General features: G+C 46.1%; 1 protein-coding gene across 1 annotated transcript in view; it reads right to left on the reverse strand.

Annotated features, from left to right (window-relative positions):
- Positions 1 to 22,829, reverse strand: part of LOC126526666 (uncharacterized) — an 80,511-nt gene that overhangs the window by 34,947 nt on the left and 22,735 nt on the right. The window contains exon 2 of the mRNA XM_050174532.2: positions 1,684 to 1,795. Within this exon, the coding sequence (XP_050030489.1) occupies positions 1,684 to 1,795 (112 nt within the window). The remainder of the gene's footprint in view (positions 1 to 1,683; positions 1,796 to 22,829) is intronic.

The raw sequence follows: 22,829 nt of genomic DNA on the forward strand, positions 1-22,829 counted from the left end.
AGGGCCTTCACTGCCTGCTGAGCCGATGATCGACGGGGACGATCTTCTAGTAATATTTCGTCTGGTATTACCAGTTCTAGTATTATCTGTTAATCAGGATATAAAAACCTTCTTGGCGACTAAGCAACTTGACCCCCAACTGCGCTGAGCTTGCACTTCCATTGCCCAACTCATTGCATATAGCTTCCCCAGCACTGCAGGCCAAGTAAGAAATGGAGTGCATAAAAACGCGTGCTTTCCCGCCTCTACAGAATAATTGTTGTCTGGTGGTTTCTAACGCCCCAAGGTGGCTCCTAAGCTCTCAGATACAAAGCCATGTAGGGGTCTTCAAAACATTTTCGTCCACATGGGGTTCTTAACGTGCACCGACGCCTTACTGCACGAGCTTCTTTTAGAGCGCAGTTCTTAGGCACTCGTTCCTTTCACCCGTCAACATTCCGCCTACATTGATGCCTTCAGGCAGCATGTGTGGGTTTATTGACCAGTGGCCTTCACCCAAAAAGATCACGTACTCGTGAGGCCTGCGGCAGAAAGGAAGTTCCACGTCCACCGCCAAGGTTTGTGAGTGGTCGCACTGGCTAACACTCTGAAGGCTAGTTCTAGTAGTAATAGCATAAATACTTTAAAAAGTACATGGGGAAACGGCGCCGCGGTAGCTCGTTGGTTAGAACATCGCACGCGTAATACGAAGATCGTTCACCACCTGCGGCAAGTTGTTTTTTCATCCACTTTCACTGCCATTAAGTTATTATTTATTTAATTCAATTAGAAAGTACAAATAATTTCCCCTATGTTGTCCATGGTATCTTTTATTGTTGGCTTCTGATGATCTGTTTACTCAGAGGTCGATCATCTAGTTTCCTGAATATGTTGGGCACAGATTGTCCTTGTGCTTCAAATTGAGGACTGTAGCACAATAACTGGTCTGTGTGTAAAATTACGGCATTACCAGTGAACTAAGTATGCAAGCTATAGGGAGCTTTGTAACTCTGTTTTACCAACAACGCAGAATTTACACTCCTGCCTAGGGGGAACTACAAACGCACACGAAGGTCACATCTAGAGAAAATTGTGGGAAGGTTATAGCCAAAGTTCTGCCAAAAAATATCTGAGTGGATTAATTACTGCTTGTGTAAAGATCCTTTCAAATATTTGATAGCGTTATGTGTGGGCAGGACTTGAAACAGGCCAGTCATATTGGGAAAACGTTTTAATGCATGTGATTTGTTTACACGCAGCTGAAGTCGCTATTCCAACTACTGGTGTCTTCTTCGGTACTGTACGTATGTTCCCGCTTTATGAAATTGGTTTCGTTACCATCCGAGATTTTGTTTTCCTAGTTTCGGCGTCTATAAACTGAAATTTTCACATTACACATAAGTTGCAAGTTAGCGTTTGCGCATGTCGTTATGTGTTTTGTCGTCTATATCATACCACATGAAAAATATAACTGGTGTAGTTTATCAACTGGTCCGAATCAATGTTCTGCTTCAGACCTTTGGTTTGGGTTCATGGGCAATTTCGCCGGAATACGCAATCTATTGCGCTCAGAAAAAACGAACAAATAAGGGTCTCGTAAAATAGGACGGCCGAAACGTTTTGCTTTGTGGATTGTTGCCGCCGCCTGTCTGCTTCCGCCGTGCCTTGTCAGAAAAGCCGAGAGGAGGTCAAACACGCGCTCACCCTTCGACGTAGACCACCTTGTGACGGGCATCGCAGTGGAAGGACTCGCACGGCATCTCGCTGTGCAGCGTCTCGTTGTTCTTGATCTTGCGCTGCTCGTACAGGCAGTTGTCTGCGGGTGAAGAGAAAGCGTGCAGTAGACATTCGTCACCGACTCGAAACATGCGAAGCGTAGAAAGGAGAAAGTTGAATTGTGTGAAAGGTCGAGCCTGCACTGCATTCCTTGTGCAGCCAGCCAGCGGCAGAGGAGAAGTCACACGTAAGAAGATTTTGGGTGCTCAGTAAGAATATTCATGCTCGACGAACAAACGGCTTTAACTTGATGGTGCGCCAACATGGCAGCCGCGACGACAGGGTGGAAATGCTGCTGGCGCCTGGGCTAGAACCACAACAGAACCCCCAAACCATGTAGTCGCCTACTGAGTTTGATATATAGCATCAGGGGCGGGGCTAGTAGGGCTTCTTGCAGCGGGTGCATTCGCACCGAGAAATACTGCGGTGTTTTTACCAGCAGTTACGTTAAATTGTTCTTTATTTAGGGTCAGTAAAAAAAAGGTGTTAGACCTTAAAATGAACAAACTGTGTTATGTGGCTGTTAATACGTTATTTAAGATTATTTTGCATTTCGTTGTTTTCCTTTTTCTCGTCTTTAATTTGCCACCCGTCGTGGTGCCTGACGCGCAGAATTGCGCTGGGTTCGCGCAAACCATGGCTAAACTCACAGCGCGTACTGCTGGTACACAAGCTCACGCACATGAAAAGACCGGACATGGCGCTTTTCTTGTGCCCCAGCAGTTCGCGCTCCGAATTTGGCCATGTTTCCATACCACCTCACCCATTTTTCCCTTTTAATCAGGTTATGAAAACCTTCTTGGCGACTTAGCCACTTGACCTCGAAACACGCAGAGCTTGCATTTTCATTGCCCAACTCCTTGCCTATAGCTTCCACAGCACTGCTGGCCAAGTCTGAAATGGAGTACATAAAAACGCGTGCTGTCCCGACTCCACACAGTGATTGCTTTCTGATGGTTTATAATGCCCCAAGGCGGCTCCGAAGCTCTTAGATACAAAGCAATGTAGGGGTCTCCAGAATATTTTAGTCCACATGAGGTTCTTAACGTGCACCGACGTCTGACTGCAGGAGCTTCTTTTAGAGCGCCGTTCTTAGGCACTCGTTCCTGGGTTCACCCGTTCCGAGCGAACGAGCACAGCGAAAGATGAAGGAAGGAACGCGGAGTGCTAGACAAAGGACGCGAGCCGCGAACGCTGGATACCAACGTGAGTGGCCCCTTCAGTCACGTACGCGTGGAAACCGGCGTCTTGCAGACCCACCTGACCAATCGGTGCGTACTCGTATTTGGGTTCAGCCGCACCGATCGTTTCGTATTATCGTCTGCTCCCGTCAGCTCACGCTCGTTTTGTTTGGTTTGCTTGACTTGGTCTCGTTAGCGCTTGTTTCTATTGTCACGGTTCGCGACTGTTTTGTAATTTCGTTGTATGCGCTACGGGAATTGTGCTTTCTGGATGCGCCCGTATAAGTCGTTTGTGTCTCACTTCGTCCTCATCTGCTCAGGGCCGTGACCATTGTTTTTAAGTCATGAACCAACAGCTCAGCAACAAGTTTTCTGGAAGCTATGCGGTCATGTATAAAAGTCGACGGGCTTGACCCGCAGATCAGATTTTCGACAATTGCCGTCACTGCTACGTGTTTATCTCAAATTCCTTGCCTCAATATATCGCGAAATAAAAAACCACGCATAGAGTGACGCTCAAATTGCGGATTAGGGGGTATCGTAATCATCGGTGAATTTTTTTTTGCATTCCACCGCCACAAGCCTGGATGTGAAGCTTTTCTCATACGACCGCTATATTGTAGCGATTGCTTATCTCGACTCTATTCCTTTCTTATGATCGACAGTTCACAACTAGCCAATGCTCGTAATAGCACAGGCGGAGCTTTCCACAAACCACCCAAGAAGCGCCGAAACGAAAAGAGTTGGAACAGAATCGTAACATCCCAGCTCTTAATTTCTATTAATGAACGCAGTGTAAGAAGATGGTAATTAATAAACTACAACAATTCAATGCTTGCCAAGTTTGCGATCCAAAACTTCTCTTTCCTAGGAACGTGTAAACTCTTAGGATTATTCCAGTTTTAAAGAAGAAAAGTTTTACAGTCGAACGTGCCAAAACCACAATCCGATAATGAGGCACACCGTAGTGGGGGACTGCGGATTAGTTTTCACCAACTGATACTTAAGATTCACCCAGTGCACGGCACATGGGGAATGTTACACCTCTTCGCAATCGAAATGCGGAGGCCGCAGCCGGGATTTCTTTCAGTCGGCAATAGAACTTACGGAAGAAGTTGTGGTTGCTTAACGGCTATGGCGTTGCGCTGCTAAGCACGAGGTCGCGGGATCAAATCCTGGCCATGGCGGCCGCGTTCCCACAGGGGCTAAATGCAAAAACTTCTGTGCGCAGTGCTTTGTGCCTGTTAAAGATCCTCAGTTGGTAAAAAATCCGCAGTCGCCCAATATTCCGTGTCTAACATATTCAATAAAACATAAAGGTGCTTTTCATTTTCGCTTGAATCGTCTCACGGCTAGGTAAATATTTATCGCTTCACAAAAATAAGTTTAATTTTTTACGAAAATGTGCGCGTCCGCATTCGCAGCAGTGGCAACGGGTGCGACGACAGCGCTAAGCTTTTTTTCCTATAATAACGCTACTCTGGAGCGACCGGTCTTCTCGGTGTACGTAATTTACAGGACAATAAAATTCTGTTCGTGTCGTCTGTTTTATAGGCAGCTGCAATCTTGCGCCTTGCGAGCGACTGAAATGGTGACATCCGCTATGTTTCCAGCCCTGACTACATGCGTCATTGTTCGCTTTATTTATATTTTCTTGTGGATATTTAGGCTTGAACATTATGTGTTTAATTTCTGCTCCATATTCACGTTATTGCCTCAGTGGAAAAGTTCAGCGACGATTAAGATACTTCTTAATGCGAAATTTTAGCGCAGCTCCATACGCGTTTTCATCTCGCGATATATTGGATGGCGCGGACAATCTGTCTGACATCGTGGACAATTGTGGACAAAAGCAGCGAAGTGTGCGCGACAGCCTCGCTAATAGAGAGATGGCGACGAGAGAAAGTACGTGGGCGACGCGTGGGCGACGCGTGGGCGCGATTCACAACAGCCGCCGCAAACAGACCTCCGCTTATGCAGCGCTTTGTTTCCATATATGGTATCGTTGGACGCGCTCGCCGCATGCCGTCGGTGAACAGCCGACGCGCGCTACTCTGGCACCATCTCGTAAGAAACGTCGACGCATAGCGGCTCTACGCTTTTCTGCTCACGCTTTCTCCCTGCCCTCCTCCTACATTTTCCGCATCAAGCTTCCACATTAGCCTTCTCCTCCGCTTTTCTCCTCGCGCTCTGTTCGCTTTTCATCCCCGGCTGCACGCCGCGTTCGCTCTTTCATGCGTCGCTCGCTCGGTTAGGCCGACGACGCCGAGGCGCGCCGAAGCTCAACGCAGGAACGAGCGCTTAAAATCTGCGCTCTAAATTACACCCACTTCGCCAGCGGCATTGCAGTGTCTGCAAGGTGGAACATGACGCTCACTTTTTACGCCAGCTGTAGAACGTTCCGTATCCGCAAGACCAACCAATTTTTCACGAGACGCCATCGCTAACTTCTGAGGTTGATACCAGAAACACAAGGTGCGGTGTCCACTCGCGTGTTTCTAACAGACTGGCTAGCGTTTTTTTTTTTACTTTCTTTCGTGGTTCTTTTTGATTGCTACTTTTAGTGCTAATAAAACTGTTGCTTTAACAACAACCTCTTGACTTAGACGAACTGGTTCATCTTGACAGTTCTTATAGAACAACGCAAAAGATGACAAAACATACGACAAGAATGGCCGGTGCTGATGGTGTTCAACAGGTAAATTTAGCACGCTAAAATGATTCACTGCTGCGTTTTAACGGCGCAAAAGCTAGTTCTCGCTAAAGAGCGGAAACAATTAGCGCGATAAAAGGCACATACACGAGGAAGGGAGACAAAGTCGCTTTATTTCCTTTTCTTGTGTTTATGACTCTTATCGCGTTGATTTACCTTCTCAGCTAACATCATCATCATTATAATCCTGGATACGCCCACTGCAGGGCAAAGGCCTCTCCCATACTTCTCCAGCTACCCCGGTCATGTACTAATTGTGGCAATGTTGTCCCTGCAACCTTCTTAATCTCATTCGCCCACCTAACTTTCTGCTACCCTCTGCTACGCTTCCCTTCCCTTGGAATCCAGTCCGTAACCCTCAATGACAATCGGTTATCTCCCCTCCTCATTACATGTCCTGCCCATGCCCATTTGTTTCTCTAGATTTCAACTAACATACCTTTAAAGCGCGTTTGTTCCCTAACCCAATCTGCTCTTTTCTTATCCCTTAACGTTACACCTATCATTCTTCTTTCCATACCTCGTTGCGTCGTCCTCAATTTAAGTAGAACTCTTTTCGTAAGCCTCCAGGTTTGTGCCCTGTACGTGAGTACTGGTAAGACACAGCTATTATAAACTTTTCTCTTCAGGGATAATGGCAACCTGCTGTTCATGATCTGAGAATGCCTGCCAAACGCACCCCAGCCCGTTCTTATTCTTCTGATTATTTCAGTCTCATGATGCGGATCCGCAGTCACTACCTGTCCTAAGTAGATGTATTCCCTTACCACTTCCAGTGCCTCACTACCTATCGTAAACTGCTGCTCTCTTCCGAGACTGTTAAACATTACTTTAGTTTTCTGCAGATTAATTTTTAGACCCACCCTTCAGCTTTGCCTCTCCAGGTCAGTGAGCATGCATTGCAGTTGGTCTATTGCTTAAATGATATTGCGCGACATAAGAACGACACGGACGTGAAAGAAGACGACACACCAAGCGCGAACTTTCAACTAAGTTTGTTGTGCCACTGCGTCATTTTATACATGGCAGGCAACGTAGATCGCGCATGCGCTTACAAGGAAATGAAGTGCGAAGTCATGTAACATGGTTACGTGTCATGTCATGTAGCAATGTATTGATAGGTATGGTGCTGTTTCCTTCCAGAATGAGGCCGGCATATCTTGCAGTCAATTTTTAGAACATTTACAGATTTATCTTAATTCCACCTTTATCACTTGGGATAACCAATGTTTTTTTTGCAGAAGAGCGGAGTTTGTATTGGCTCTTGCATTGCTCCCATTCTTAGTGACTTGTTTTTATCCTGTTTAGACCGTGACATTTCTTTACAAGTGCAAGGCATTGCAGTTTTTAAAACATTTAGATACGTTGATGACTTTTTAATTTTCATTGACTGCTCTTCTGATGCCTTCATTCTGGAAACTAAGAAAGCGTTAGACACGTTTCAGAAGTGCTTAGTCCCCCTTCAAAATACTCATGAGATGCCGGTAGATAGGTCTCTTCGTTTTCTTGATCTTCGCCTGAACTTTCAGGACAGCCACACGTGTTGGTCGTATGAGCCGCGAGCCAACAAACCACTTCTGCCGTATACGTCCGCACATTCTAAGCCTGTTAAGCGTGCCATCATCAGTTTGTGCTTCAAGAATGCCCTTAGCAAGTCTTGCTGTCATGTTGTGGACGCAAGCTTAGCAGCGCAAACTTTACGGTTGTCCCTGGCTGGATATCCTAGGGTTGTGCTAGTGTCTGTCGCGGAACGCATCTTAAGAGAAGCGCGATCCAGCACGCAGAAGTCAGTTGCCGATGCCCCTCCTGGCATACGCCCTAAAGTAAGTGTCATACCATACATGCACGGGATATCCCACAACATGAAAAAGATTGCCCAAAGGGCGAACGTAAGAGTTGTTTTTTCTGCTCCCGACAAGCTCGGCAAGCTTTGCAGGCTGACTGATCCAAATCCGTCCCTTCCGATAAGTGCAGAAAGCATCGCCGAAAAAAGTTTGTCGAGTGTGTACACCGGGTGGTGTACAACCTCCCGCTTTCATGTGGGAAGAAATATATCGGACAAACTGGGCGTTGCCTCAATGATCGGCTCCGCGAACACAGCAACAATGTAAAAAATGGCTCAGGTGGTTTCTTGGCGATCCACTGTCGCGATCATGGGTGCAAGCCTCTTGAGGATCCATGCACGACTGTTTCCCGTGGCAGAATGCCGCTCATCCGTCAGATATCTGAAGCGCAGATGATCGCGAAATTGGGTGATGCGTGTGTTAGCTTCCCGTCTCTGGCTCTCACAGAAAAAGAATTACGTTACTTGGATGCGGCGTCACATGACACGTAACCATGTTACATGACTTCGCACTTCATTTCCTTGTAAGCGCATGCGCGATCTACGTTGCCTGCCATGTATAAAATGACGCAGTGGCACAATAAACTTAGTTGAAAGTTTGCGCTTGGTGTGTCGTCTTCTTTCACGTCCGTGTCGTTTTTATGTCGCGCAATATCACTTAAGCAATGGATTACCAACTTGCCCGGAATGCTGCTCTCATGCAGTTGGTCCCCTGAGTTACTAAGCAAGGCAATATCATTAGCAAATCGCAAGCTACTAGGGTATTCTCCATTAACTCTTATCCCCAATTCTTCCCAATCCAGGTCTCAAAATAACTCCTGTAAACACGCTATGAATACCATTGGAGAATATTGTATCTCTCTGCCTGACGCCTTTCTTTATTCGGACTTTGTTCCTTTCTTTATGGAGGACTACGGTGGCTGTGGAGCCGCTATAGATATATTTCAGTATGTTTACAAACGGCTCGTCTACACCCTGATTCCGCAATGCCTCCATGAATGCTGAGGTTTCGACTGAATCAAACACTTTCTCGTAATCAATGAAAGCTATATATAAGGGTTGGTTATATTTCACACATTTCTCTATCACCTGATTGATAGTGTGAATATGGTCTATTGTTGAGTAGCCTTTACGGAACCCTGCCTGGTCCTTTGCTTGGCACAAGTTTAAGGTGTTCCTGATTCTATTTGCGATTACCTTAGTAAATATTTTGTAGGCAACGGACAGTAAGCTGATCGGTCTATAATTTTTCAAGTCCTTGGCGTCCCCTGCTAGACTCGCCTCACTAGATAACGTTTTAGCGATAAACGTTGCCAGGTTCATATTCCAATGGCGGCCTGTCCGGAGCCAGGGATTCTTAGCACCCTTTGCTGCGTCGCAGGTCTGACCGCCGCCGTGGTCAGTTGCTTCCCAGCTTCTGGGGACTGAGGGCCGGGGTTTGATTGTTGTGTTCATATGGGAGGTTGTGGCCAAGTACTGCACCAGGGTGGCCAATCCTGCTCTGGTGAGGGAGTGCGTTACCAGTTCTGGTCACCGGGATCAGGCCGCACTCCATCCCTGTTTTTGCAATTTTATCAACACGCGGGTTCTTTTTTTAATCCGGTGGAAAATTGCGCGGCACCGGGATTTGAACCACGGTCCTCTTGCACGCGAGGCGGATGCTCTACCTCTACGCCACCACTGCACTTGCTATATGTAAGACCAACTAGCCGAACAATTAATTCTTCCGAAGGTCATGTCTTATATGCTGGTCTCGTCCTCGTCTTTAGAGCTGTTCTATAAGCATTGTCACCGTATTTTTCAGACTGCCCCATTTAGAAGGCCGAGGTACCACGAATCGAGAGAAATACACACTTGCCTTTTCCAAGTTCCACATTTTTAAAACATCATCACCACCCTGATTTCAAAAGATGGCCGTTTTCATCTTCTTCAATGAGCACTAGCTTAAGTACAACGAAGTTACCCCTACATTTCTATAAGGGCTCAGCGTGTAAAGCAGCGTTCTCCTTTGCTTGGTCCCATGAATCCTATAGAGCAGAGATCTCAAAGGGAGACTACACGGAAACATCAAATAAGTTTCGACTACTGAAGTACTCTTGCAATATTTCCGTATATGCTAATTTCGCGGTGATTCACGGATTATTAGAACAGGAAATAGAGGCCAAAGTTATACTTGTTCAAGTTGGCGCTGGACCTCAGCGCCGTTAAGGCAATGCGACAGCACACATTTGAAAGCATATTTTGTTATTTGTTTCGTTGTGGCAGGGTAGAAGTGCATCAAAAATCTCATGTTCGGTTTCGTGACTCCTTCAGAAGACAATACGCTCCACCTTTTAACCACAATGAATTAACAAGGATTGAAGAGACTCAAAATCCATAACGTCGCGTCAAGCTGGTGCGGTGTTGCCACCCGTATTTTATTTTTGCGCATTTTGCGGCCAATCATTAGGCTTCTTCTCGCAGTAAGAGTGGCTTCTTTGGCTTTGTTAGAGAGAGAGGCGCTTCCCTTGTTTCCTTTCGTCCTTCCTTGTTTGCGCCATAGCGATCATATTTATGGTCTACTCAGCAACGAAGAGGGAGGTTAGCCAGTCCGGTTTACTACCCCGCACGGGGGAGAGGTGAAGAGGGAGGCAAGGGACACGGTTGGTCGACCTCATCCATCATCGACCCAGAAAACTGCGTGTGCTCTGTGGGGATGCGCGAGTCTCACGCGTCCGCTTACGTGTTGTTTTCCCCGCATGTTTAGCTTCTCCTGTAATCTGGCTTCTTCGCGCAGCTTAGTGCTGGCGGCGGTCGGTCTGGTTGCGGCGCATTACGAGATGGCGCGACTGTGGCGCTGCTAGGGCCACCTAACGGCAGGGTTAGTCGGGCGCGACAGGGAGCAGGCTCTTTGGCTCCGGATCGGCTGCGGCGCGCGCCTTCCGCCCGTGCGCCGATCCACGCTTCTGCGAGACCGTCTCGCGAGGCCTCGTTCGAACGCGCCACCATTCGTGTGACAGTACGCCCAAGCGACCAGGCGTTAGTGTCCAGCATGGGGCGAACTTAATTGCTCGCTATCCGGTCGCAATAAGTCGCACTTCCTAGATTTGTCGTGCGCCCATCGGCAGGTTTTGTGGATAGCAACTCGGCTAGCAGGCATTGATCTATGAAAGGTGCCATAAATGCCCTTGTGATTGTTTGCACTACTGTGTTGTCGTTCCTTTGTCCTGAGAGTACGAGTGAGAACCCCACAGCTCTCGTGACTTTTCTAAAATCGACGGACCTGGGTTCAGTGCTATGCGCGTTATCTCCTACGCCTTCTCAATTTTTTAAATTTTTATTCTTGGTATTTTGCAATGGTATCTTACTAACACCGCTGAAACAATCGTTCCACTTTATTGTTCCCTTAAGGCAGTTCCTCTCGCGAATATGCTTTTTAATGATGCATTTATCTAAACTTCTAAATAAGCAAGCTGTTTTGTTTTTCTGTTCTTCATAAAACAATCTTGCGCGCGAAAGGTAAGCCGTTGCTGAAACACCATATATTCATATTTGATTTCCATCGAAATTCACACCTCGATTGCGAAACCAGACTTCGGCTGAGTCGCCAGAGAAGACGGAACCTCGAAGACAGTTTTCTCGCTGTCGCATCGGCGTCTGTACGTGACGCGAATGTGCAAGCGGCGCACGCGGTAATAAGAAAGGCGGGGGAGTCCTTGGCTGTCCCGCTTTTGCACAACGCACATCCGCATGACATCCACGTGCGTTTACAGGATCATGCACCCATGTCACTCGTGTAGAGCCGATCTCTGATTTACGCGGAAGACAGGTTTACCGAATCGCCGCGTACTCATCTCAGCGTTCCATTCGGTTTGCGCAGAATGGGCGCTCCGTAATGCAAGGTTTCTTTTTTTCCCCTTAAGTATCCATGCATCGTTTCGTTTTTCAATCTTTGTTGTTATTTCTACCACACGGCACATTTGTTCTTTTCTTTTCTAGCCTAAACTATAATATTTGCTCCTTTACTTTCATCCAGCCACATCGAGCAAGAGGCAAGATAAATGCCAGTTGAGCTTCTAATCATTTTACTACAACTGCATTATTACCGGTACAGAGAAACAAACTGGAGATTGCACAAATAGCTCATGGGGAATCGAAAAGAAGGTTTACAAACCAAGGAACCAAACAAGTCAAAGCCGAAAGCTTAACAATCGTAAAACTCTGCTGCTCTGCAATTCCCTCGTAAGCGTTTCAATAGAACCTCTTAAAGTGTGAAAGGTAGTTCAACGTGGTCCAGACCCTATGCTACCTCGAGGTGCTAGAATTTAACTTCATCTCTGAATGCTACGCATTTCATTCAAAATGGTGCAGGGGCTGTCTGATAGAAACATTTGTGCGCTTCCCGCGTATTACAGTACGCGGCATCGGAGTTGGCCCCCAGTTCTTCTTTATGGCAAACTGAGTAGAAACCGTAAATCAGCTGATACCGATAAACCATTTGTTTCAAATATCTATATTCGTGAATATTGAGATAATTGGGCTTATTAGTACAAGTGAAAATGAAGGCAAAAGTTCTATTTCCTGAATTTTGTACCGGAACCCTAGCTCCGGCACGTCATTGTCACGTCATGAATTGCCATGTATTTTTTTCGCACTTGAGCAGTTTCCTCTTACAATTTTTAGGCTTGGAAAGTTCTTTGCATGGCTCCTTTACTATACAATGCAGCGGTTTTTTTTTTTTATGAAACATTCACTAGGCCAGAACCGGGACCGTCAAAATACATGACGTCAAGGCGGGCAAGTGGTGGTGGGGAGGTCTCCTCAAGCCTCTTTCTCACGCTAAAAGTGACTTTTTTCCGTATTGCAGAATTTTCTGACACCGCTCAAATAATGCTTCTCTATAGTGTCCATTACTATCAACAGCTAACAGGGATTGGCTGAGCCCTCTACTGTCGAAGGTAACCAGCGAAACAATTCCAGCACGTTGGAGGCCGCCTAGGTGGCGGCTCGGGCGAGGCGCCACCGTTCCGTCCCACGCAGAGCCGCACGCTTCAACAATGGGCAACAAATGCGCGAACCCACCGCTGAAGTGCCTCCGTCACGCACCCCTGTGTGCCTTCATTTTGTGTCATTCTATCTACTTGCGAGCATCTGCCTCTCAGCAAACCCCGAATTAAAAACACGACGTTCCAGAGAAAGAAATTCGCTCGCGCGTTTCACTTGGACGTGCGCAGCACTGTACGGTATACGCCGTTAAAGTGTACTGGACCACGTATTCTGAAAAAAAAAAGGCAGATTTCCGTGGAGTTTGTGACCGTAGCCAGTAAAGCAGTAGAATACGATGTTGTCGACATATGCTAGTGTGGCACAAGATGGAAAGCTGAGCGCCAGGCTGCGTTGTGAGGCTACGGAGATACAGTAATGGCGCATGTACTTGTTTATCTTTTTTCGGGCGAACGCTTTTCGCCATCCAACAAATGCTATCGCTCAGCGCGGCACGCGCCCGCATGTGTCGGAAGTTTCTCGAATGTTATCGATGGTTCTTTCTGCTGTCTGTTGTCACCGAAGCTTGTGTAATCTGATTGCATGTGTGGCCCGAATCGTGTAGAACTTTCTGGAGGACACGCGGGCACCAGCGAATATTATAGAACGTTCGATGGCTCGTATATAAAAGCCGGCGCGCTTGACCGGCAGATCAGTATTCACCGCTATCGCTGCGCTAGGCGTATAACTTGCTTTTGTGGGCACAATTTCGCCCAATAAAAGTAAGTTTCGTCATTAACAGTATTGCTACGGCGTTCTTTACCCTACTATTATGTGAAATCTGCTACGTGCCAGCTTTTTGTCAAGTCATTTGGTCCGTAGATTTTTACAGCCGACTGTGTATGTTTACCTATAGCTCTTAGAATATGCAGTGCACGGACGTCTAAATTTACGGCTTCAGTAACCTCATAAGGAAAAGGCCAACTAATGACACGGACTGCTTATAAAGAACAACAAAAGTTTTCGCGCCTTTACTTTCGCTGGCAAATTTCATGTGCTACGACCTCTATATTTGTGACCATTGTATCGTTTCCACACAGCCCGTAGGGATTTATTCATATACTGCCAAAGCCTATAAGCGGGCATGCTAACTGCAGCCGCAACCTGGCAGGACACCCAGATAAACATATAAGCATCAATTTCACTGTATTCAAGCGTGTGCATGACACGAAAGTGTCCCTAACATGAATCTGCATGCCTTCAGACAGAGGTCAACAAACCGTGTGACACGGATGAGTAAGTGCACTATTCAATGGCACTCTTAAGAACAGAAATAAAGAATAATTGTTCAGACCACCTGGAGTCACGTAGTAGTCTAGATTTTATTTTTTTACTGCGGGGCAAGAGGAAGACGACGCAGACGGGCAAGCGCTGTTCCGGTCTGTCTGCCCTCATTTGGGCCCATGGATTACGCTGCACCGTAGTCAAGTATGCATCATCCAACTAGCCCGCAGTACTACTCCTCTGTACTCCTACATTCTTTAAAAGCTAAAAAAGGTGCGTTGCGCGGTTAGGAAAGAAGATCGGCACGTATATAAAAAGACATTGCCTCTTTGTAATAAGTAAGGTGCTATTTCAGCGACAAAATGAACTGGGCTAGATATACAGCAAATATACGATTGAATGATATGAGATCGAATGGTAACACGAATAAAATTCACTTTTGGCAAAAGAAGTCGGTAGTAATACAAAATTCGTACCATATTATTGTTATAAGCACCATACTGCTTCCCTGCACTAACAATGCTAGGCGAAAAATAATTAGTATTTATACAAGTGGGTGGCTTGGAGCGAGTAACAGGAAATCTGACGACACGAGGAATTGATGCTGTTTGATTAGCCTGGATCAGAAAGTATAGTCTTACTTTCTTCATGAACAGAAAAACATTTCTACAAGTTGGAGTCATTTGTACAGAAAAAAAGCTATACATTTACCACACAGTTACTATATGGCTATTACCAAATTCGGGACCGAACCCGAATCCAGAAAGTACCAGATATGTCGTGATCCAGACTAATGCAAGTGTAAGGTAACTAATGACATGGAATTTCGGTTAATTTTGTTACGAGTGAAAATTGCCAAGCGAAGCTTATTCCGGAAAGGGTGTAGGGTATTAAGTTTCTACAACGTTAATACTCGAGCGTCGGGCACTTGAAGAGAATATCTAAGCAATCTCTTGCATGGCAGCTCGTCGGTCGGAATCCGGCTGAATACAGCTTGAAACAAAGTGGCGGGCGAGTCTAGACTTGCCCACAGCAGCCGTGACTTGGCTCAATGAAACTTGGAGGGCCGCGCAATAGCGTGCGCAACGATACTACGCTCCTCTATGTTGTGTCGCGTTAGAACAGGCGCCGTCTGCTGCAACCGCTTTTGACATTACTAGTACGTGACTTGAACACGACGTTGAACCGAAGCTGCCGTCTCTCGCGTCGTATGTGGTGCGATTATTCATTGCGCCGCCGCCCGTTTCTATATCGGTGTCTCGGTGCCCTTTTGCTGACGACTGCTGCTCTCTCTATCACGTTGCATAACGTCCCGACAAGAAGAAAGTAAAAGCCGAGGTGTAGTCTCTGAAGCCGGCGTAACTGGCAAACAGGCTTCAGTGTCGCAAGCGGGCATAAATTGGAGCCCGGGATTACTCCTGGCTTTCGCAACAGCAGCGGGAGGGTGCGTTTGTACTGCCGCCCATAAGAGCTGGCGACCTGCGTCGCGAAGTCCGCTCCCTTGACCTTCGCCTGCTGACCTGTGTGGCCTCGGGCCAAGCCATTGCGGAGCTACTCTTGCATTGTGCAGCTAGCGCGAGTTCAAGTTAGAAACGGGAAAAGGCTTTAGTTACCTTGTGCTTTCCTAACGAGTAAAAAAGCTCTTACATAGCATTTTAGCGGAATAAGTAGTTAGACCAGACCCACATTATGTATTCGAACGTATCCGTGACGACGTGTTCCTGGCATTCTCCGCAATGTATTATGCCAGACTGAATCATTTTTATTTCACGATCAAACCGATAACGTTCAGCGGAACTCCGAATGCAATATCTTATTTGATCTGCCCGCGGGGCCACCTGGCTGGTGCTTGCTGCTGCTGAGGGAGAGGGCGCGAGTTCGATTGCCGGCAGCGGTGGCCACATTCCGTCTTGAAAGAAACGATGAAAGACTCCTTCCTACACAGGGCTCTGAAAGCACAGCAAAGAACTCGAAGCAGCTGAAATTTATTCCGACATCCATGCTACGGCGTAGGTGATAGGCTGTGAATTGCTTCGGGTACGTTAAACATTATAAGTTAATAATTTCCTTTTTTTCTTATTTCTCGTTCAGCCACATTTTTGAACGTTATTGCTATGGCTACCAATGTGTGCTCTTTGGCCCTTCTGCTGACAGCTAACATATTGAAAGGAGTTCTGTGACCTATGGTATACTTGGCAGTCCTACATCCCCCATTGTCTAAAGAACTACCTCAGTTGTCACCAATAAGCATCAAAAGCAAAGAACACTAACTCATGCGATATGCATCAATGTAAGCGTTCAAAATATTTCAGGTTCTACTCCTGACAGGCTCGCCACTTATGTTGTCACGTTTCTCGGCGCATAACATTCGGTTATTCAGAAGATTATGCTTAGCGTTGTTTGCCTCAAGTGTTTTTGTTTCAGTTCATATATGTTTGTGTCTGGTTCTTCTCTATGTTCAAGCTCTTGCCTCACGCGACGGAAACCATGACAAAGTAAGTGGCGAGCGTGACAGGGTTGTCTTGTTTTTTTTCATTTGTTACAAAACGTCGTGCTGGGCTAAACATTAACAGAGACAACTTAATGGTTACGGCGGAAAGAGGAAAGAGGAAAGAGATAGCGAATATTTTACTAGAATAAAGTGTATTTAATGTGAAATGCGCGAGAAGTGTGACATTGTAGAATGAGTTTCCAATGAGGAAGTAGAGGGAATGAGCAAACAATTTGCTGTAGCTGTGATAGGTTATACGCAAAGGGAACATTATTAGTTTTCTTATGGTAGACCGAGAATTTCCTCGTAAAATGCTCCGTGTGAGGAAGACAGAGAAAAACATCGTATATGCAAGGAAGGGCACGAAGATGTAATTAAGCGATTAACAGAACAATTGCGTTTGTTGAATGGGTGAACTTATGGCGTTTTACGTGCCAGAACCACGATCTGATTATGAGGTACGCCGAAGTGGGGGACTCCAGAAATTTGGACCACCAGGGGGTCGTTACGTGCACCTAAATCTAAGTACACGGCTGTTTTCCCATTTCGCCTCCATCGAAATGCGGTCGCCGTGCCCGAGGTGACTAACAGAATAAACCAGGATGTCCCACCGAATCGGAATTGAAATAAATAATAACGGCTATCCGTTCGGCACGAAACGGCTCAAGCATATAAGGGGGCAACGGGTGCTCAACCGTTTGCACGATCGCTCGAATAATTACTTTTTTCAGTCGGCACACCCTACTAGCAGATTGTTACGGCTCACGACTTACTTTTTCTGTGAGAATGAAGAGAGACGATGTGCTGGTAACGACGGCCACCAACCACACCTCGGCAGAGGCTCTTGCAAGTCGGCCATACCAATTTCGCTCCGCGGCCAAAGCGTTGCTTTAAGGGGCTCCATGGAAGGACCATTTTCGGTGATGCTCCCAAGTCCACTTATTACAAAAACTAGATAAACACGGTGAGCGGGAAAGAAGATGTCCTCGAGGCTCGACACCAACGAGCTCAGCCGCATCACTTATCGTAACCATAACACTGTGATCACCAATGAATGCCGTGATCTTCTCAGTAAGCGGCAAGCGGGGCCGTAAGTGGTACGCGAAATCCGCTTTTATTACGTGCCATCGTTCAACGCGCGTTCGGGGCTTAGTGAAGCAGAGCTCTTCCAGTTGTAGAAATTATTCGTGGTGCACAGTGTGGGTGCTCTTGACTTTTTTGACGGCCAGGGCCATGTGCACAAGAAATGCCCATGTAACTTTCGCGCCTCATCATCATCAGCAGCAGCCTGGCTACGCCCACTGCAGTACAAAGGCCTCTCCCATACTTCTCCAACTACGGCAGTCATGTGCAAATTGTGGTCATGCTGTCCCTGCACACTTCTTAATCTCATCCGCCCACCTAACTCTCTGCAGCCCCCTGCTACGCTTCCCTTCGCTTGGAATCCAGTCCGTAACCCTTAATGACTATCGGTTTGCTTCCCTCCTCATTACATGTCCTGTCCATGCCCACTTCTTTTTCTTGATTTCAACTAAAATGCCATAAACTTGCGTTTTTTCCCTCACCCAATCTGCTAATTTCTTATCCATTAGCTTTACACCTATCATTTTTCTTTCCATAGCTCTTGCGTCGCCCTCAATTGAAGTAGAACCCTTTTCATAAGCCTCCAGGTTTCTGCCGCGTACGTGAGTGCTGGTAAGAATAGTTGTTATACACTTTTCTCTTGAGGGATAAAGGCAACCTGCTCTTCATGATCCGAGAATGCGTGCCAAACGCAATTTCGCGCCTCAGCTACTTATAAAACAGCAGCAAACTGAGCGCAATGTCAAATGCTGGCTTCTTTCTTCGCTGCAGGCTACAAGTTTGAAATTGCTTTTCACGTAATGAAGTGTGAATTCGCGCAGTGCATACTACAAATGAATGTCAGAGTTCACTCATCACCAATCTTGCAGTAAAAAAAAACAGTAGCAAAACGACACAGCTCGACTACCACAACAAAACGACTATCACAGTAACGAGTGCACAAGCCACGCAGACCTTACGCTGATGCAGGGATATGAAGTACCTATGTCTTTTGTATGTAGATGAATATTTCAATCCAGTTGTGTTTTCCGAAACTTCGTGCCTCCCATTTATGAAACTTGCGCATGCTCCATCTGTACAAGTCGATAGTAGTATCGACCATATCGCCATGGGGCAAGATAAAATAAGCTGCGCCTAACGAGTTCGCGAAGTGGTTCAAGGTTGTGAACCAGTTCGCGAATCGTTATTCAGAAACTTAACGCGAACATAATTGGAGCGCGTTGAACCTAAACCTGAACCGATAGTTTTTTTCGGTTTGACACCCTGGAAGAAACATGGGTGCTAAATCTGAAGAAATCAAAGAAAGATGAGCAGCATTAGACACAAGCTAAGGATCCTCTGTCACAAACAGGAAATGAAGCAACGGAAAAGAAAGAGGGTTCCGATGAGGAGGCGAACACGAGACGTATTACAGGAAGCCTTGGTAGCAAGTATAATGACGGCGGCAATGGGCTAACCCGGAGCGGGTAAGATTGTGACTTAGAAAATGCAGAAGGCGACATACAAGCGATGAGGTAAGTACCCAGGACGCTTGGAGAACCACCGACGACGCGGGTATATATTTTTGATATCTGTTCTCGCTGCTTAGTTCCGGAGGTCTAACCTTATATTTGCCGTCATACCGCATTATCATCGATTCCTCTCCATTTCTTTGTGCTAAATTGCAAATTCGAGCCGTATGTTTGCACACGGTCGAGCTATATTGCACTTTTATTACCCCCCTTACTAAATGCCCTGTCAAGGGGCCTGCAAGGTATTTTCAATAAATAAAATAAATAAATAAACATTTTACATTAATATCACAGATTGTGTGTTATTTGAGTAAAATATTTCAGACTGCAACCCAAGAGATAGCTATCACTCATAAATTCCGAAAATTTCATTGTTTCAACGGTTGTCCGCTGCGAGCGTTTCTCTGTTTCACATGCATCCCAATTCATCATTTCCTCTATTCCTCTGTTTTTCAAGTACGCTGACGAATTTCCTCAATGATTCTCCCAAAAAGTTCTGGCGTTACTTAAATCCTAAAGTACATAATGAAGGTGATCAGTCATCGGAGGAAAACCGAAATACTGCAACCACACTGAGTGACTACTTTTCTTCCATTTGCACTGCAGACGATGGAAATGCACCTCGCAATAGCCCCTGCACCGACAAGCAAGTAAAGCCCTTTACTGGACCGATGCTGAAGTCTTAAACCTTCTACTAAATTTAGACACTAAAGAAGGACCGGCGCATAATAACATTTCTAACACATACCTGCGCAGATATGACAAGTGGATTGCGGAGTTTTTAGTAATACTCTTTACTAAATTCCTGTCATCCTGCACCCTTCCTAAATAATGAAAACAGCTAAAATAACATCAATCCATAACTCAGGAAGCAAATCAGATCCCTCAAACTTCATACCAATCTCACTAACCAGCACAATATGCAAGCTACTTGAGCACATCATCTTAAAGCACATAACAACCTATCTAGAACCTATCTACTCACTTGCTTGGCCAACGCCGGGTTGCAACTTAACCTGAAGAAGGGTCGACTTGCTGTTCGTCAGCTCACAATTTTAGGCCATGTCGTGTCAAAGGAGGGCATTCGCTCGGATACCGAGAAGCTACGTGCTGTTACTGCATTCCCAAAACCTACCACTATGAATGAGCTACGCAGTTTTATCGGCCTCTGCTCTGACTTCCGGCGACTCGTTCGAAACTTTGCGTCAATTATATCGCCTCTCCCGCAGCTCCTTGGTGGCACTAGATATCTCTCATCATGGTCTCCAGCGTGTGACGACGCCTTCACAACCTTGCGCCGTCTTCTCACGACGCCACCCATCCTTCGCCATTTTGACACTCAAGCGCCAACCGAAATCCATACCGATACAAGCGGTGTAGGCCTTGGTGCTGTGTTGGCACAGCGTCAACCTGGCCACACAGAATACGTCGTCGCATACGCGAGTCGCACGTTAACCAAGGCGGAGACCAATTACAACGTTACAGAAAAGGAGTGCTTGGCCATTGTGTGGGCGCTTGGCAAGTTTCGCCCATTTTTATACGGCCGATCGTTTGACGCAGTGACCGACCACCATGCACTATGTTGGCTGTCCACGCTCAAAGATCCATCGGGCCGCCTTGCCCGCTGGGTACCGCGAATCCAAAAATATGACATCCGCGTGGTTTACCGATCCGGGCGAAAGCACTCCGACGCTGACGCGCTATCCCGATCGCCGCTTCCCCCAAAGGCCAATCACGACTCCTCCTACGAGAGCAAATTATCCTCTCTGGATGCTGACACTATCGCTGCTGCACAGCGTAATGATCCCTGGACTGCATCTCTGCTCGACCTTCTCTCGGATACGTCGAAAGTTCCGGCGTCACGTACGCTTCGGCGCCAAGTTCCTCATTTTGCGATTCGAGAACAGCTACTATATCGACGCAACTATGCCCCAGAGGGACGCACCTGGTTACTCGTCATTCCGAGAATCTTGCGATCAGAGCTCTGCTCCTCGTTCCACGTGGACCCTCTGTGTGGCCACGCGGGAGTCTTCAAGACCTACGAAACACTTCGACACCGCTATTACTGCCATGGAATGTACAATTTCGTTCGAAAGTTCGTCCGCTGTTGTCATGAGTGCCAACGCCGCAAAGCGCCACCGTACAACTCCACCGGTGAACTCCAGCCTTCACAATGCCCATCCCGACCTTTTGATCGCGTGGGCATAGATCTCTACGGGCCACTTCCGTTTACTCCTACCGGCAACAGGTTGATAATCGTTGCGGTAGACCACTTAACCCGGATGCATGGATGCAGTTCACGGATGCACGGATCTAGGATGCACGGAGCAGTTCCCGAGCTCGAGCCTCTGCTGCGCGCTTGATGCTGCCGGTGCTGCTGACCTTGTACGCACGTTCGTTATCTTCCTTACAGTATTTTCTGTTCTCGTCATCCTTCCGCCGCGCGGTCGCCCTACAGACCATATGAAGTATCCTCTTGGACAGTTGTACTGTCAACATCCTATTTCCGGACTCTGTAGGGGCCGCGGAAACGTCAGAAAAATCGGGCAATTCGAAAAAAATGAATGCATGCCTTTTTTTTATTTATAGATACTGCGATCTGAAATCAGATCATAGCAGGGTTGGTATACATAGAAATATACAAGCATGTAAACACATACAAATCTATCACATATGCAGGCATTTTCAGACATTGGTGAAGAATACATAACATACAAGAAAAAAAAACATACAAGCAGATAACGCACACGAATTCATAACATTTGCAAACATTTGTCAAACATTGATAAGGAATTCTGGGTAACAATATGAGAATTAAGATTATTCCAGTCTGTTATTGTCCTAGGAAAAAAAGAATATTGAAACAGTTATTCCGTGCGTTGATGGGGGTTATCGATAAAGCATGCCTTCGTCTCGTGTTATAAGATGAGTAAGTAAAGAACTTGGAAGTGTTAACCTTATAATGGTCGTTTACAAGTTGAAAGAGGAACTTTAATCGACAGATACGGTTGCGCACAATCACCGGGGGTAATCCACTGCGCCTTACGAGCTCACCAACAGACGCGCGGCCGTATGAACTAAAAACAAATCTAACTACCTTGTGCTGTACACGTTCCAGTTTTTTTTTTAATATTGGTTAAAGTGAATGGGTCCCAAATAATTACGGCATATTCCAACAACGGACGAATGTAGGAATTGTACGCCAGTAAACGAACATCAGACGTAGATGATTTCAGTGAGCGCCTCAAGAAAAACAGTTTACACAAAGAATTCGCAACAACAGTATCTATGTGCTTCGTCCAGGAAAGCTCATTGGTTATCCATAGGCCCAAATATTTGTACTCTCTTACCTCTGATAGAGATACGTTGTCAACATTATATGCAAATTGAAGAGGTTCTTTCTTATGTGTGATTCTCATAAAAACAGTTTTTTCAAAATTAATAGACATTTGCCATTGTTCGCACCAAGCAGTGACCTTTGCCAGGTCATTATTTAGACGCACCTGATCATCAACAGAAGATATCTTTTCATATAAAATACAGTCATCTGCGTAAAGTTTCGCGGAAACTGAAAGTTCTGCGACTATGTCATTTATAAATAATAGAAATAAAATTGGTCCCAAAACTGATCCCTGGGGGACTCCAGACGCAACCTCTGTGTTGTTAGAAGAAGTATTGTTTAAGGTGACAAATTGGGGTCTGTTAGTAAGATAGGCTCTGATCCATGTAAGTATCTGCTCATTTTTTATATAATACCCTAATTTATGAATTAATTTGTTATGTGATACCTTGTCAAATGCTTTACGAAAATCCATGAACACAATATCTGTTTGCTTCCCTTCATTAATTGCCTGTGCGAGATCGTGAACAGTCTCAACTAACTGAGTACATGTAGAAAACCTATGCCTGAAACCATGTTGGGCATCTGTAAGTACCTTGTGCTCTTCTAAGAAACCTAATATATGTTTATGAATTATATGCTCCAAGAATTATATGCTCCAATGAA

This window comes from Dermacentor andersoni, chromosome 8, assembly GCF_023375885.2.
Source record: "Dermacentor andersoni chromosome 8, qqDerAnde1_hic_scaffold, whole genome shotgun sequence".
Lineage (NCBI taxonomy): Eukaryota > Metazoa > Arthropoda > Arachnida > Ixodida > Ixodidae > Dermacentor > Dermacentor andersoni.